The 15204-nt window shown below is 46.8% G+C and overlaps 6 protein-coding genes across 6 annotated transcripts; 2 read left to right on the forward strand and 4 right to left on the reverse strand.

Moving 5' to 3' along the window:
* Positions 1–650: 650 nt before the first annotated feature.
* TRUGW13939_05090 (uncharacterized protein) lies at positions 651–3035 on the forward strand (the record flags this gene model as incomplete). The annotated part of the gene is made up of 5 exons (XM_035488255.1): positions 651–796; positions 862–1342; positions 1401–2036; positions 2092–2253; positions 2301–3035. The coding sequence occupies 5 exons, from the start codon at positions 651–653 to the stop codon at positions 3033–3035; spliced, it is 2160 nt and encodes a 719-aa protein (XP_035344148.1).
* Positions 3036–3485: 450 nt separating this feature from the next.
* On the reverse strand, positions 3486–5036 carry TRUGW13939_05091 (uncharacterized protein; the record flags this gene model as incomplete). Its single annotated transcript, XM_035488256.1, has 1 exon — positions 3486–5036. One exon carries the CDS (start codon positions 5034–5036, stop codon positions 3486–3488), a length of 1551 nt encoding a protein of 516 aa, XP_035344149.1.
* Positions 5037–5188: 152 nt separating this feature from the next.
* TRUGW13939_05092 (uncharacterized protein) lies at positions 5189–6019 on the reverse strand (the record flags this gene model as incomplete). The annotated part of the gene is made up of 2 exons (XM_035488257.1): positions 5189–5684; positions 5742–6019. The coding sequence occupies 2 exons, from the start codon at positions 6017–6019 to the stop codon at positions 5189–5191; spliced, it is 774 nt and encodes a 257-aa protein (XP_035344150.1).
* Positions 6020–6909: 890 nt separating this feature from the next.
* TRUGW13939_05093 (uncharacterized protein) lies at positions 6910–8991 on the reverse strand (the record flags this gene model as incomplete). Its single annotated transcript, XM_035488258.1, has 5 exons — positions 6910–6937; positions 7008–7413; positions 7493–8110; positions 8177–8579; positions 8662–8991. 5 exons carry the CDS (start codon positions 8989–8991, stop codon positions 6910–6912), a joined length of 1785 nt encoding a protein of 594 aa, XP_035344151.1.
* Positions 8992–9398: 407 nt separating this feature from the next.
* Positions 9399–11589, reverse strand: TRUGW13939_05094 (uncharacterized protein; the record flags this gene model as incomplete). Its single annotated transcript, XM_035488259.1, has 5 exons — positions 9399–10133; positions 10424–10733; positions 10800–11398; positions 11447–11521; positions 11569–11589. The coding sequence occupies 5 exons, from the start codon at positions 11587–11589 to the stop codon at positions 9399–9401; spliced, it is 1740 nt and encodes a 579-aa protein (XP_035344152.1).
* Positions 11590–12752: 1163 nt separating this feature from the next.
* Positions 12753–14430, forward strand: TRUGW13939_05095 (uncharacterized protein; the record flags this gene model as incomplete). Its single annotated transcript, XM_035488260.1, has 2 exons — positions 12753–13300; positions 13362–14430. The coding sequence occupies 2 exons, from the start codon at positions 12753–12755 to the stop codon at positions 14428–14430; spliced, it is 1617 nt and encodes a 538-aa protein (XP_035344153.1).
* Between the last annotated feature and the right edge of the window lie 774 nt (positions 14431–15204).

Below are 15204 nucleotides of genomic sequence, written 5' to 3' on the forward strand. Positions count from 1 at the left end.
TTGATGACGGGAGACTTCTCGGGAAAAAGGTAGATTTATACACCGGAATATTCTTTTCTGAGCTAACCAACAGCTATCAGCTGGCATATGTAGCTCAAAAACTTTTAGTTACAAATACACTGAATCACCGGTTGAGGATCCAGTCCAGTCAGGTCTCCACCTGCCTGAAGCTGCATTCTAACTATCAGTCTCATTGATTACCGGAGCCACACGATGGAAATCTCTCGTTTGGATTGGACAGACCGATTGAAAACTCTACAGGAACAAAAATCTATTTTTTTTCTGCCGTGTGACAAGTGGCTGCGTTGCATATGGAGAATGGTAACGAGGTGCTATTTCTTTCCTATTTCCGAAATCGGTAATCTTAGCCGCTATGCACCCCATATTTCCCGAACAGGGCTGCCGTACCGCCGCTGCCAGCTACCCAGCGAGCTGTGGAGAGCTACCTGTGGATCAACAGCGATATAGAAAGTCTGCCGACCTTCGGTGTGATCCGGCTGTGGATTGTGTCCATGTATGACCGATAGTTATTTAAATGTGACTTGGCTACCTCTGCTTGCATTGAACCCATCGGACAAACACACATGTGCACTTTACCATTGTCTTTGACATCCTGGACCGTGGTACATCTCAACCTGTGACTCTATACAATGTCTGCAGTTGAACACAATACCAATGGCTTGTCCCATCAGATCGTGGTCCCTAGCCAGGACCGAGAAAAAATCCACCTCGCGTTACGAACTATCCGATGTCTAGTCGCTGATTTGTGTGAACAATACAAAGGCGGCCATCCGGGGTAAGTACTAACCAAACGAACATCGTCGGCTACGAAAAAAAGGATAAAAAACTGACAAGGTGTAGAGGTGCCATGGGGATGGCTGCTATCGGTATATCGCTCTGGAAGTATGCTATGAAGTACTCTCCCTCAAACCCGCAATTCTTCAACCGTGACCGGTTTGTTCTCTCAAATGGACACACTTGTCTCTTTCAATACATCTTCCTTCACCTAAGTGGCTACACTGCCATGACAATGGACCAATTAAAATCATACCATTCAACTCGGACAGATTCCATCTGCCCCGGCCACCCCGAGATTGAAAACGACGGTATTGAGGTGACGACGGGGCCTCTCGGACAAGGCATTGCAAATGCGGTCGGTTTGGCCATGGCAACGAAACACCTTGGGACAGTCTACAACCGACCTGGATTTTCTCTTGTGGACAACACTACATGGTGTATGATTGGCGATGCTTGTCTTCAAGAGGGTGTTTCCCTGGAAGCAATCCAGCTTGCAGGCCACTGGAAATTAAACAACTTGGTCGTTATCTATGACAATAACCAGGTAAAATCTGCACAAGAAGAGCTCTGGAGGCAAAAAAAAGCTCACAATAGCTACACAGGTGACCTGCGACGGCAGTGTCGACATTTGCAACACAGAAGATGTCAATACCAAGATGCGCGCCTGTGGTTGGAATGTCCTAGATGTTGAAGACGGCTGCTATGACGTTGAAGGGATTATAGCCGCTTTTAACAAAGCTCGTTCCAGTACAGATAAGCCAACATTTATCAATGTACGAACCGTTATTGGCGTTGGAAGCAAGGCCGCCGGAGATGCCAAAGCACATGGGGCAGCGTTTGGAGCAGATGACGTGACAAACATTAAGCGTATCTTCGGCATGAATCCCGAAGAGCATTTTGTCGTCTCTGAAGAGGTTTACAGTTATTTTAGAGACGCTGAAAACAGAGGCAAAGCATTGGAAGTCAACTGGCAACAGCTCTTGGAGGGCTACTCTAAGGAGTATCCAGAATTACATGGTGAATTTAAGCGCAGGGTGGAAGGAAAGTTGACGGTAGAAGATTGGTCGCGGTTGATACCTTCCAAAGAAGATTTCCCAACCTCGCCAACGCCGTCAAGAAAGTCTGCCGGGCTTTGCTGCAATCCTTTGGCCTCGCAGGTACAGAACCTCATGGTGGGAACGGCGGATCTGACGCCCTCGGTGAACATGGCATGGAAAGGAAAGATCGACTTCCAAAATGTGAGTTTGAAAATATAACTTCTCAAATAGTCAACACTTTCTGATATGTCTACAGCCTGATTTGAAAACAACGTGTGGTATTAACGGTGATTACACTGGCCGTTATATCCACTGGGGAATCAGGGAGCATGCCATGGCTTCGATATCAAATGGATTAGCGGCCTTTAACAAAGGAACAATCCTCCCAGTAACCTCTAGCTTCTTCATGTTTTACATTGTAAGTGCCATTTTCTTCAACTTTAAAATACAATGCTAACAAGACAGTACGCTGCTCCCGGTGTCCGAATGGGCGCCCTACAAGGCCTCCAGCAAATTCACATTGCCACTCACGATTCCATTGGGACAGGAGAAGATGGGCCAACCCATCAGCCAATTGCGCTAGCAGCTCTCTATCGCGCAATGCCGAACATTTTCTATATCCGCCCATGCGATAGTGAAGAAACAGCCGGAGCCTTTATTACCGCGCTTCAAGCAACTTCCACTCCAAGCATCATCTCTTTGTCTCGTCAAAACCTAGAGCAATACCCGCAGCACTCCTCTCGTGATGGAGTGCAGCGAGGTGCATACGTGTTTGTCGAAGAAGAAGATGCCGATGTGACCCTGATTGGTATCGGTGCAGAGATGGTATTTGCTATGCGAACACGGCAACTTCTTCAACGGCGTTTTAACATCAAGGCTCGTGTGGTTAGTTTCCCCTGCCAGCGTCTTTTCGAACAGCAGAGCATTGAGTATAAACGGGAGGTGCTCCAATATCGATCAAAGGCACCAAGAGTCGTTATTGAAGCCTATGCTGTAAATGGTTGGGAAAGATATGCGGATGCAGGTTTCTCGATGGCTTCTTTTGGACATTCACTCCCTGGAGCAGCGGCATACAAGTATTTTGGATTTGATGAAGAAATCATCGCGCCGGAAGTGGTACATTTAGTTGAAGACGTTCGGCGGGAAGGTATTGAGAGCTTGAGGGGCGAGTTCAGAGACTTGAATCCAGTGCACCATTAAGGATGCCACCCTATTAAGGGTAATTAATCTGGTATATAAATAATATATCTACCAGTTGCCAAGGCGACCGGGCATTGAGTCAGCAATGTAACTTGACAAACTCAGATACGGCAACTTCGGCATCTTGTAGGAGGACATAGCACTTGGGAGGGAGGGAGGTTAACTCCTCCCCCTCCTATTCCCAGAGACTATAACGTGTCATGTCATTTGTTGCATTGGTCTCATATTCCCCTCCAGTAATTCTATCACAGTATGCTTCACTAGTAGAAATGTATATTTTTTTTGCCAAACTTCCCTATCATTTTCTAAGACATGGCTGTTCCTTTGTCCCTCTTTCTCAATCCTTCTCAATTTCCGTGACCCATTGGGAGAGGCAGAGGATGAAGCCTTTCGCTTTTAAGATTTGGGCCATGGTTGTCCCCGTGTCTCTGCGATTTCACGAAACGCCAATCACCAGAGATCAGGGTCATCATCCTCAGGTAACGGCAATGGTTCTGGAGAGTAAGAAGGTCTCCGTATCGGCATGACGCGCATTGGAAGCGTAGCATTACTTGGCGGGAAACTGTCGCCGTCAAAGTCAACCCCAGCTGCTGCGAACATAGATCCCACTGCATTGTCATCAAGTATCTGCCCTGCGTCACATCTGACTTGCTTCAGCCTAGGAAATCGGCCTTCTGAGGCGGCTTCGGCAAGACCAAGCAGCCCCTTCACCAAGCGTGGCCCGGAATTACCTTCGAGGTGTAGCGATACGATGTTGGCGGGTAGAAACCAAACCAGGAGCTGGTCTTCCGCTGTCAAGTGCTTCTTTCCACCGCCGTATATACCCTCAGAGTTGAGGAATAGATGCTCTAGCGCTTTGAAGTCTCTGAGCCTGAAGGATGGTGGAATGGCTCTCTCTATGCTATCCCTATAGGCAATCCCCCTCTCTCGGAGATCCAGATGCAGCGACTTGAGGGTTGCACGGTGCCGACTGAGATATTTCACGGCATTTTTCAGCTCAAAGTGACCTCTTGGACCGAAGTCTTGGACGCAATCCAATGCATTTATGTAGATACACGTGGCCTCGAAGGCGAAGGTGCGTAGACTAGCGCAGGAAGAAAGGAGGCCTTCGAGGTCCGTCTCATTGAGTCTGCTGTGCGTGATACGTAGGGTTTCGAGGTTTGGCAGGGACGGGATTGGGGCTTGGTGCTGGATGCCACCGCACATGTGAAGATTGAGTGTCTTTAGATTTGTAGCTAGTTCGAGAATGGCGCCCGCACAAACTTCTAGGTTGAACAGGCGATCATGGCGCGGCTCGTTTGTTGCTGCATACAGGTTGATGTCGATAGTCGTAAGAGGCAGAACAGAAATACCTAAAGCGCGTAGGTATGACGAACTGAGGCCCTCAACGGGGTTCATCACTGTTTGGAGGCTGAAATGTTTTAGGTTCGGCAGTTTGGCGATTAAAATGGTAACAAGCTCGCTACCTGACAGCTGCTGCCACTTCTCGATCCCCACTGCACGTGCAGCTTGCTTAATCTCATCTTGATTCTCTTTGGCGTCGACGGATTTCAGTAGGTGCGAGTGAATATAGATCCTTTTAACTAGCGTGGCAAGGTCTGGGCGTCGTGCTATGGTCCTCAGGAAAGAAGTGAGTCGGCCATCCCACGTGTATAGGGCTGATTTCCAAGAGTCGCCATATCCGGGAACGAACTCTTTATACAAGATGGGCTGCGCAATGTCGCGCAAGCGCTTAGAGACTAGGGATAGCGAGAACAGCGCATGGCACTGTATAGAGTGCCAGGACCGCTCATCGCTTTGTTGCTGGGTCCCACGAAAGTACGCGTCAGGTGCTGTTGACTGATGTTTTAAGAATGTGCTGAAGATCTGGTGCAGAGCCTCAGTTGGGAGGCCGGTGAGCGTCGCAGAGGCCTTCTTGGCCTCGCTTTTGGCTTGCGATCGAGTCCTGGGAGACATGAGAGGGAAGGTTGATAAATGGTGGGGTGTTGATGAAACCAACATTAAATGTCGAGTGTGGTCGTAGTGGAAGGCTAGTGCGACGATCCCGAAAGTAATATAGCTAATAGAGCTCAGTAATCATATCCCCCTACAGCTCGGTTCTCTATTGTAATTCTCAATGGTGCCGTTGAGCGTCGATGACGGCATTTGCATTACTATGAGCGATACAGCACATTTGGAGATGCGCAGCGGGGGAGACCAGTGCTCTCGACCATAATCTGCACTTCACAAGAGCGCTCCATTAATGTAAACAAATATGCTGCTTCATCAACTGTACTGCCGGTGGTCAAGAGACCGTGGTTCTGTAACACCATCACACGACCAGCCGGACCCAGAGCATCGGCAATACGAACGCCTTCCTCGGCACCCAAAACCACTCCGCCGAAATTTTGGTAGACGGCCTGGGTACCCCAGAAGTTGCAGGCATCTTGGTTGATAACGTCGAGAGGTCGTCCGAATGTCGACCAGGCCTTACCAGCCGGCGAGTGCGCATGACATGCGGCGTGGATGTCGGGACGTGCCCAGTGAATTGCACTATGAATCATGAAACCAGCGGCATTGACAGCCGTCTTATTGCCGCCGATAACCTGCCCATTTTCGTCAATCTGTACCATGCCACTGGCCTTGAGCATGCCAAAATGTTTTCCCATACTAGTAGCATGTTAGACAATCTGTGTAATCTTAGGTCTTCCTTTTGCAGAAGCTTACGGATTGATCCAGAAAGTAGATGGATCTACAGGGTCTCGCACGCTGATATGACCGCTGGTACCTTCTGTGAAGCCCTTTCTAGCGAAAACCCGGAAAGCACCTGCCATATGCTCGAGCTGCCATTGTCGCTTTTTGTAAGGGTCATCGAGCTTGGGAATACCAGGAAACTCATATCCGCCCGTAGCGAGCGCTGCCTGCGCCTCAGGGGACTTTGCCGTGGTGGGCAAGTATTGCTCCCCAGCAGGGGTCACGGTGGAAACTGTTGTCGTGGAAGACATATTAGATCCTTGAACAACAACAGAATACCACTTGCAATATTTTGAGGTCGGGACAATCACTTGTCAGGTGTATTTGCGGACAAAAATGACCCAGCAACCGGAATCGATGTACCGGTTTATAAAACATGAATGTCAAGTATCAACTCAGACTTACATGAGAGAAAACCATCGACATCATCTTTACTGGAGAAACAGATTGACGTACACTACAGTGCTTTCCCAGTGATCAAATTCCCACCGGACCATGATTGGTTGGAAGCAGAGCAGGTGGGTGGCTTAGACAGGCAAAGAGAAAATGAGACGAAGCAAGTCACGCCGACGCTGTGGGTTTCCGGACTTGTTGGACGACGGAGCAGCGACGCTTCGCCACATCGGTAAGCTTGACTGTGGGCCACCACTCTTGGCACAGATTATACCATTCATAATATCTCTGATATCTATGATTAATATCTGATGCTGCAATTTGTGGGTATTGATATGAGTCAAATTGCAATCTAATAATTTATGCCGAATCTCTGATCTCCCCTTTCCAGGAAGAGAGAGACTTGGCAGAGCAGCTGAAAACATGATCACCATAGCTATTCGATTCTCATAAACTTCATCCATGGCAATATAGTGTGAAAATATACTCTTCGAAATCTGAATCATGTGCAGATGACGGGTCTTCCACTCTTTCTGGCGTTCTCTGGCCTTCAAATTAATTAGAATTGTGTTATTGTATCTGGTGTACATTGTTAATATCTAGTCTAAAGAACAACCTTCCCTAATACAGGTTATCACGCAAAATGGTGCAAAGACATGTGTACTGTCTACTTTTTACTAGGGACCAAAGTGGCACAATGATCAACGCTTCGATATCAAACGCCAACACAAATGAGTTGCAACTTCGTCTACCGGTCGAAAACTTTCCCTGGATTCCTATCGTAACAAAGGCCAGATTAGTGACCTAAGAATTCAAAAAAGAAAGAGAAGGGATGGAAAAGCTCACATAATCCAATGCGGGTCAAATGTTCCTTTCAATATTTTCTGTATGATATTAGCAGGAGTCAACATAAGAGTATGGACACCTTCAATTGAACATGAACTTACCATGAAGCCAATCGTCTGACTGCCAACCTCCAGCTGAAGAGCATCCTTTTTACCAAACCCAATCCCATGTTCGCCGGTGCATGTTCCCTCCATCTCGATAGCGCGCTTGACCATGTTCTTTACCGCGATTTTTGCCTTTTCACGCTCACCAGGTTTTGTGCTGTCATATGTGATGTTCTCGTGAAAGTTGCCGTCACCGACGTGACCCTTGACGCAGGCATTGATTCCCAGAGAGGCTGCCTCTTCTTTGCTGGCAACGATAATATCCGCCAGACGGCTCAGTGGTACGGCAACATCAGTATTCCCTGGATATACGAAATTCAGCCGGTCAGCGATATTCTTTCGTTCTTTTCAAAGGATTGACAGGCTGATCCACAAACATACACATTTCTTCTCCGCCTTTGCGAAGAGCCAGCAGAGAATACAATGATTCTTTGCGGGCTGACCACAGGTATACTTGCTCTCGCTCATCGCGCGCAAACTCGAACCCTTCCGACCCGTGATCATACGCAATTTCTTTGACCCTTTCAATAGTTTCTTCCACTGCGGCTTTTGACCCGGCAAACTTCAAGAACAGAGTTGGCTGCTCTTTCCACACGCGTGGTCTAGTCATGCCGCCCTCGTTCACAATGCGCATTTGAGTCTCATCCATCAATTCAAGAGCTGCAACAGGGAGTCCCTTCCGAATAACCCGCGTTGCTGCTGAGACAGCGTCATGGATCGTGCGGAAAGGTACAACAGCCACAGAGAAATTCTCAGGCTGAACTGCAAGCTTGAGACAAGCCTCGGTGACAATTCCCAGTGTTCCCTCAGACCCTACAAAGAGCCCATTCAAGTTGTATCCGGCGCTGCACTTGCGTGGCCGTTGTCGGGTCTTGATCATAGTACCATCTGCAAGAACTACAGTGAGGTTGATCACCCAGTCACGCATAGTTCCGTAACGTACTGCGTTGGTTCCTGAGCAGTTTGTGCTTATCATTCCTCCAATCTTCGCGCTGGGTGCTGTAGTAGAATGTGTTAAGCATATCTTCGTCCAAAAAAAATGATAGAGGGATAGTGATAACAAACCTGGATCCATTGGGAAAAACAAACCAGTGTTCATATTCTTCAACTTATCGTTCAAATCGACCCACAGAACGCTAGGCTGCACTACGACATCCATATCCTCCTCATTGATCTTGATGATCTGGTCCATATGGACGAAATCCATGCTGATGCCGCCGAACGGCGCGGCCGTATGGCCCTCCAAGCTGCTGCCACCGCTGTAAGGAATAATTGGGATTCTATATTTGTGGCAGATGCGCGCGATTGTGCTGACTTGTTCTGTGTTCCGCGGGTATGCGACGGCGATGGGAAGTGTGTCAAGTCTGACAGACGACCATTCGGAGAATCCGTGCGCTTTAAGGTCTTCCTCGTCTGTTGAGATTATATCTTCGGTATCACGGAGTTGATTTTCAATTTCAGCTATAGCCTATATAAAAGCGGGCAGTTCGTTAGGAAAAAGGACAAATCCTCAGAGCTCATCAGCCCGCCGCATATTTTACTGAGCTTACCTTATTCATTTCATCCAAGGTTGCATATTTGACTATAGGTAAGCGCCCAGCGTCGAGAATTGCACCTATACTTTGTGAGCTGCTGGTTGCGGCGCGCCCATTTGCAGCTCTTGAGACACCATACGCCGCCAACCCAGCTGCCACAGCTACGGTCACTGTCGAAAGTTTCCAACTTGACCTGTTTTGTGAATTTTTATCACTGTAGTTCCGTATATGTCCCCTTCGGCCGGCGCTGCCCCTATAGCCGTGCCATGAGCGCGGAATCACTGTGCTGCGAGGCCAAGTGACGGCGCTCGCAATATTGTTTATGAAGCGAGCTCGGTCTCCCATTCTTATTTCTTTATCATAAAAGTCTTTCACTCAATTGAATTTGAACAATCCTTTTTTTTGTTTAATACAACTTAATTCCTTTTATGCTGTTACGACGAAAACCTTGTGGCACACAAAGTGAGCATGTTTCCAATTCGGGCTCTAGGTAGATATTTTCTTACGGCAACTGTCAGCGAGGTAAGAATCAACCGACCTAAAGAAGGTCCTCCAAGACATTGGTATCCACAAGACCGTAAGATTTCACCACGAGAGAGGACAAATCCAAAAAGAAATCATAATTGAATTAGATAATACCATTTTCGTTAGACTAAGAAGTAAAAAGTGATCGCTCCAGTCTCGAACACGCTTATACATACATATATATACTACATTCATGTAACAGCATAGGTTCGCAATCGTACAATATGCTAAGTCAACATGAGACAGTCCCTTCTTATTTCTAATACACTGCGCCAACGAGGCGGCATCTGGTTAGATGCCGGTCCTAATCTCCAGACTTCGTGCAAGAGCTGTATGCCAGTTCTCACAACCTCGATTCCATACACTTCCACATTTCTATACCACTGACGGAAGCGTTCCTGATGTTGCGGATCGAACGCCTCCGTGGCTCCCATAAAGGCAGGCCAGAATAGTGGAGCAGCAAGGATTTTGGTCTCTGCTTTGAGTTGCTCGATAGCTTCGATGCTATCCAGAATCGCCAGGACGTACTGACGAAGATAACGATGGCTGATATACGTCACGCTCTGAGAAAAGAAAATTATCAGTGCATTGAGGAATGCCCTTGTTTGATGATAAATTATGATGGAAGCGGTATCGCTTCCAGACCCTCTGTGTCGACGAAGACTCTCTTCGATCGGCCAGTCCATGATTCTTTGTTCAAGTTCATCACATTTCCGACTCAGATTTTCTGGAACGTAGGACATATCCGCATTGGTGCGATAAAAGTTGAGCTCATCTATGACTTCGATGGACTCCTTCAAGAGAAGCAAAAGACTCTGCGGTATCCCGTAGATACATTCGTAGGCTGACAGTTGAGCTTCACTTGATACGCCATCGGACACCATTTGCATCATCGACGGACTTTCATCCTCTTCGATATAAAGCCGCTCCTCACGAAAAGCGGGCGGCTGACCATAAGCATTCTGCAAGCCTAACGATGAGGCAAAGCGGGAAATGTTGCTTTCTAATTCTCTTATTGCGGTACTTTCGTATATCACACGCAGGTAAAGATATATCCGATGTAGGGACTGCGCTTTCCGAGAAAAAGTTGATTTTCGGGCGCTCATGTAGCTGATCAGCTTTTCAGCGCCATCCAAATGAATTCCACAAGCACTTGTATCGCCCGACATAACCTGATGGAAGCAAACACAAACGATTAACAAATGCTTCAGAATTGGCTCATGATTTAAAGGGGCCAAAAAGATTGGCATACATTGATCGTGACCATAGATACCATAGTAGCAAGGAACTCCTTATATCTAGGCCTTTCATCGGCATAGAGATCGATTTCAACGGCGTGTTTAAGGAGCCCGATGGCATCACAGCGATAGCGTGAGGCGACTGTGGCCCAGTTTCCAGCTTTCTGATTGCGATTATGGGCACGATGGTCATTTGACAGATAAAAAGCACTTATAGAAAGTAGTGAATTTTTCAATGCGGCACGTATTCGGGTTGTGGTGCCCCCAAAGCTCAGTTCGCCAGCAGACTGCAATACACGAGGTAGATGGATCGTCTTCCAAGGACTTTTGGTATTGTCAATTACACAGAAAAGATTAACGACACGATTTCTGTAGTGGCACATCAAGTACCGTTCCTGAGAGGGGACTACCAGAGTCTCCAGAGGGGGTTTCAGAGGTTCCAAGGTTGAATACGTTCTCGTAAGAGGGTCATCAGCATCATTGTTGGGCAAGGCCAGTAACTCGGGGTCGAGCCCCTGCACTTGTACCGTATGGTGTGAATGAATTGACGGAGACGATGAGGCTCCTGAATCGACCAAAACCTGTTGGTCTGAGACATCCACAGAAACCTGTTGCTCATAAAGGTTACACAGATTCCAGGCTGCCTCTTCTGCATCACAGTTTTCATACGGGCCTCCAGGATCCATTAATCTCAAGTCAGAATCCAAAGCCATTTCACACTCCTCGGACCCGCAGTCTCTCGATATACAAGGGGTCGCCGCATCAAAATTATTGTCTACTGGGCCCTGGCATAGACTGAAGACACCAAAATTCTGTATGTTAGCGCGAACCTCTTTGTTATGCGAGTTGGCCGGTAGCTCTAGCGTATCGAGATAGCGTAAAATACCATCGACTCGGTCCCAATCCAACGTAGACTTAGGGGCTTCTAGAAGCGCGTCTGAGTCAATAGATAGGATAGGATAAGCGGGACAATAGATTGTTATGACAAACTAACTTAATCCATTGCCAATCGAGACTGATTGAAGGTATTAACGCACCTGCAGGTAGAAGACGTCTCTGAGATTGGCTTGTTGGTCCTGGAAGAGGATCCTCCCAGTGGAGTCCCTGCTCGCCTTTGACAGGCGTCAGTCATTGCAAACGAGCATGGTATCCTTCACACTTGCGACCCTTGTTGTAGCATTGCTGACATGACGGCTTTGCCTCATCACATTTGATCTTGCGCGCACGACAAGTCCACTACCCTGTAAAGGTCTTTGTGCGTTTCCGTGGTCGATCTATGTTAGATGCCATGCCGACAATGATCGATATGTAGATGGGTGAAACTAGATAAAAATATTCGCAGGTGGGGACAAGTGAAGGCAGCTTGAGACAAGACGAGGAGTTCGGAGCGATAGATAGTACGATAGGTCTCAGCTTTAGAAAGTAAAGCAAAGCAATCCACTAATATAAATTTAGGATGCCCCGACCTTGCAAGATGCGTGAGACTGCAGCCCAATCAAGGGCAACGAATATAAGATATTCTGATACTGTTCAATACCATATGACTAGCGAAAATATAAAGAATCTGGAGTTTTCAACCCACTCCAGTTGACCGGTGGTTTAAGTTTAGTGGCTGTTTGTAATCAAGACGCTACAAATGATTAGCGTCAACATCTCCGGGCCCATACTGATAAGACAATCTGAGTATTTTAATTGGCTGGAAGAGAATAATCTTAGGTGTCATGGTTATTATTGGAAATATTTCATTGGTGCGCTGATAGAGAGCGTACCACTTTCATCGCCACTGCGTGGATAGCAGCATCTCAAGCAAGGTTCCCTCCATCCCACATTAGGTAGGGTTAGCTTATACTACCCCGCATCCACGCCAGTATCTCAAAACGTAATCAATAATGTATAAAAATTGCTATAGTATCATGGTTGTATGGGCTGGGCCTGTCCAGAACCACTCACTTGCAAACAAACCAAGCAGACTACGTAGTCGGTGTGGCTAGGCTCTGTCTGGTGTCAATACCCGCGGTAGCTACTATTCATTGGTCATTGTCGTTGTTTATCGGTTCTTGTAACCAATTAGTATGGTCTGCGTTCTGAGTCAACTTACGGCAATTGAGATTTTTGACCGTTTTCGTCGTACAGTGACATCATTCAAAACCCCCAAACCGATGAGAGTAAGTTTCGAAATAGCATGCTCTCTAGAGCCGATTGGGACAAAGTCCACGTCATGTGCGAATTTTTTTTCTCTTTGCCATATAATTCCATAGAATAACCAGAATCCGAATCTCATGTTGCTTTCGCCCAAACTCCATTCAATTAGGTCTCTTTGCTCCCCCTAATGTGACAGCTGTTATGGAAGGGTCTCAATCTAGAGACAAGCGCACTGCCGAAAATACCGAGGCTTGGATCCTCGGGAGTGGAACTGCATCTTTAGCAACAGCGCTTTATCTTATCAAGCACCACAAGGTACAGCCACCCAGGATCCACGTTCTGGATAAGCATGAGTCTGTGGAACAAGGGTCACATTATAAGGGCAATGCTTCAGAAGGTTACGACCAATTTGCAGGGTGCCTGCCCGTTCCCGGCGGCGTACATATGAAAGAGCTTCTTGCTATGATTCCCTCGACAAAATCGGAGGGACGATCCATTCTGGACGAGATCCAGAAGGCCGAGGCGGACCGTCTTTCTGCAAAGGAGGTTAATCGCACCAGTTTTCTGGTCCAAAAGAATGGCGTTATGGAACATATACCTATCGATTCATTGAACTTGAGCTTTAAGAACCGGATTTCTTTGTTACGCTTTCTGCTCAGACGGGAGAAATCTTTGGCGAAAAGTCAAATTCAAGATTTATTTTCGAATAGCTTCTTTGAATCCGCCTTTTGGGCAGTTTGGTCAGCCCAGTAGGTATTTAGACTACCCAGCAAAACTATATTTTTGAACTGACATATTACTTTCTCATAGGTTTGGTTTTCAGCCATGGCACAGCGCAGCAGAGTTCAGACGTGCTGTTTGCCAGTATCTTCCTGAGATCCATGGTTTGAGAATCCTGGATTGCCTTGATATTACAGGCTATTATCAATTCGAGTTCTTATACCGACCCATATATAGTTTTCTTAAGAGTTGTGGTGTGGATTTCCGGTTTCGGACCGAAGTCAAAAACATCGAGGTCGCCCAGAACAGTAACCAGCGAACCATTACTGGATTGGACCTTATCCAGGACCAACTCGGATTGCATACAAGTCTTGGAAAAAACGATATCGTTCTTGTCAATTTGGGCTCCACTATTTCAGGTTCAACAATAGGTACGAATGATACGCCGCCAACGTGGCATTCAATCACTGCAGATGATATGCTAGACCAAAATTGGTCAGCATGGCTGGACCTGGGCAACAAAAATCGTGATTTCGGTAGCCCTTACAATTTCTGCACACGCCAATCCGAATCAATCTTGGAATCCTTTACAATCACTACGGAGGATGTTAAATTTTTCGATAAGCTTAAGGAGATTTCACGATGCACTTCCGAGGCCGGGGCGTTCATCTTTTTAAAGGACAGTCGGTGGAGAATGAGCCTATGCATTCCATCCCAACCGGTATTTACAGAGCAGCCGCGAAATATCCGCGTTCTTTGGGGCTTAGCGCACTTGCCAGAATGCAAAGGAAATTATGTGGACAAACCAATGCTTTGGTGTTCAGGCACGGATATCATGGCTGAGCTGCTCAACCATCTGGGCCTTAATCACCAGGAGCCCATGCAACGCACTATTACCATTCCACGCGCAATGCCCCGGATGAGTGCTATATTACTAACGAGAGCTCTAAATGACCGACCTCAAGTTATACCTCAGGCTTTCGCCAATGTCGGCCTAGTCGGACAGTTTGTAGAGATCCCACGACGTACCTGCGTTGACATCAGTTACAGCATTCGTGCAGCGAAAATGGCTGTCTCTGGTCTAATGGGCTCCCCCACATTTATCGAACCTTCAACATCAATGGTTTCCGCTGTCTGGAAAATTATGTTAGGTAAGTGAAATTGTTAGTTTATCAAACCCTCTAGAAATATAAATTTACGTGAAATTGGCTAAAGACAATGGACAAACTTTGGGGAAACACAGTCGCGCTTTTCCGTACAAGTGGAAGCTTAAATACGACCAAATAATATCCCAAGAGGCAGCAGGTGATTTTATGAAAGGGTTTTCAGTGCTCAGGAAGAGACAGGGGAAATACTCATCCTACTGACTTGCCACAATTTTTTTGGACATTTTCTTATTGTCTTATTATGAAGGATTGGTGGACTGCTCATATAGACACGCGCAGATCCACATCCCCGTAACATCAGCCACACGCACAGCCACCGGGATATTCGACAGACGGTTTTTTTATCAGCTTTTTAGGGATCTCCTAGGAAAGTGTGCTCTTGGCAAAGTGTTCTCGTGTTGCTGAGTCTCTTTTAAGCGGTAGTAGTCTCAAGTGAGGTAAGTCTTAAGCGAGATATTGCTTTAAAACTGTAGCTCTTACACATGATAACTCTGAAAGCCTCCTCTTATGAAAATTCTTCCATATAGTTAATTGGGTAAAGGATTTTTCTACATCAACAAAACACGTTTTATTTTTACATTACCTTATTCATTTTCAATAAGTCAGCAAAGCATGAATACTTTATGTGACGGTCCTGACCCAGGCCTCGGGAACCAGCAGTGGCGGCCTGAGGCACCACCAGGGAAAGGAAACCAAGAGCGGTACTGAGATAGGAATAACCTCATACGGAACCATAAAAGGAATAGACTGACACACACAAAGGAATA

This window comes from Talaromyces rugulosus, chromosome III, assembly GCF_013368755.1.
Source record: "Talaromyces rugulosus chromosome III, complete sequence".
Taxonomy (NCBI): domain Eukaryota; kingdom Fungi; phylum Ascomycota; class Eurotiomycetes; order Eurotiales; family Trichocomaceae; genus Talaromyces; species Talaromyces rugulosus.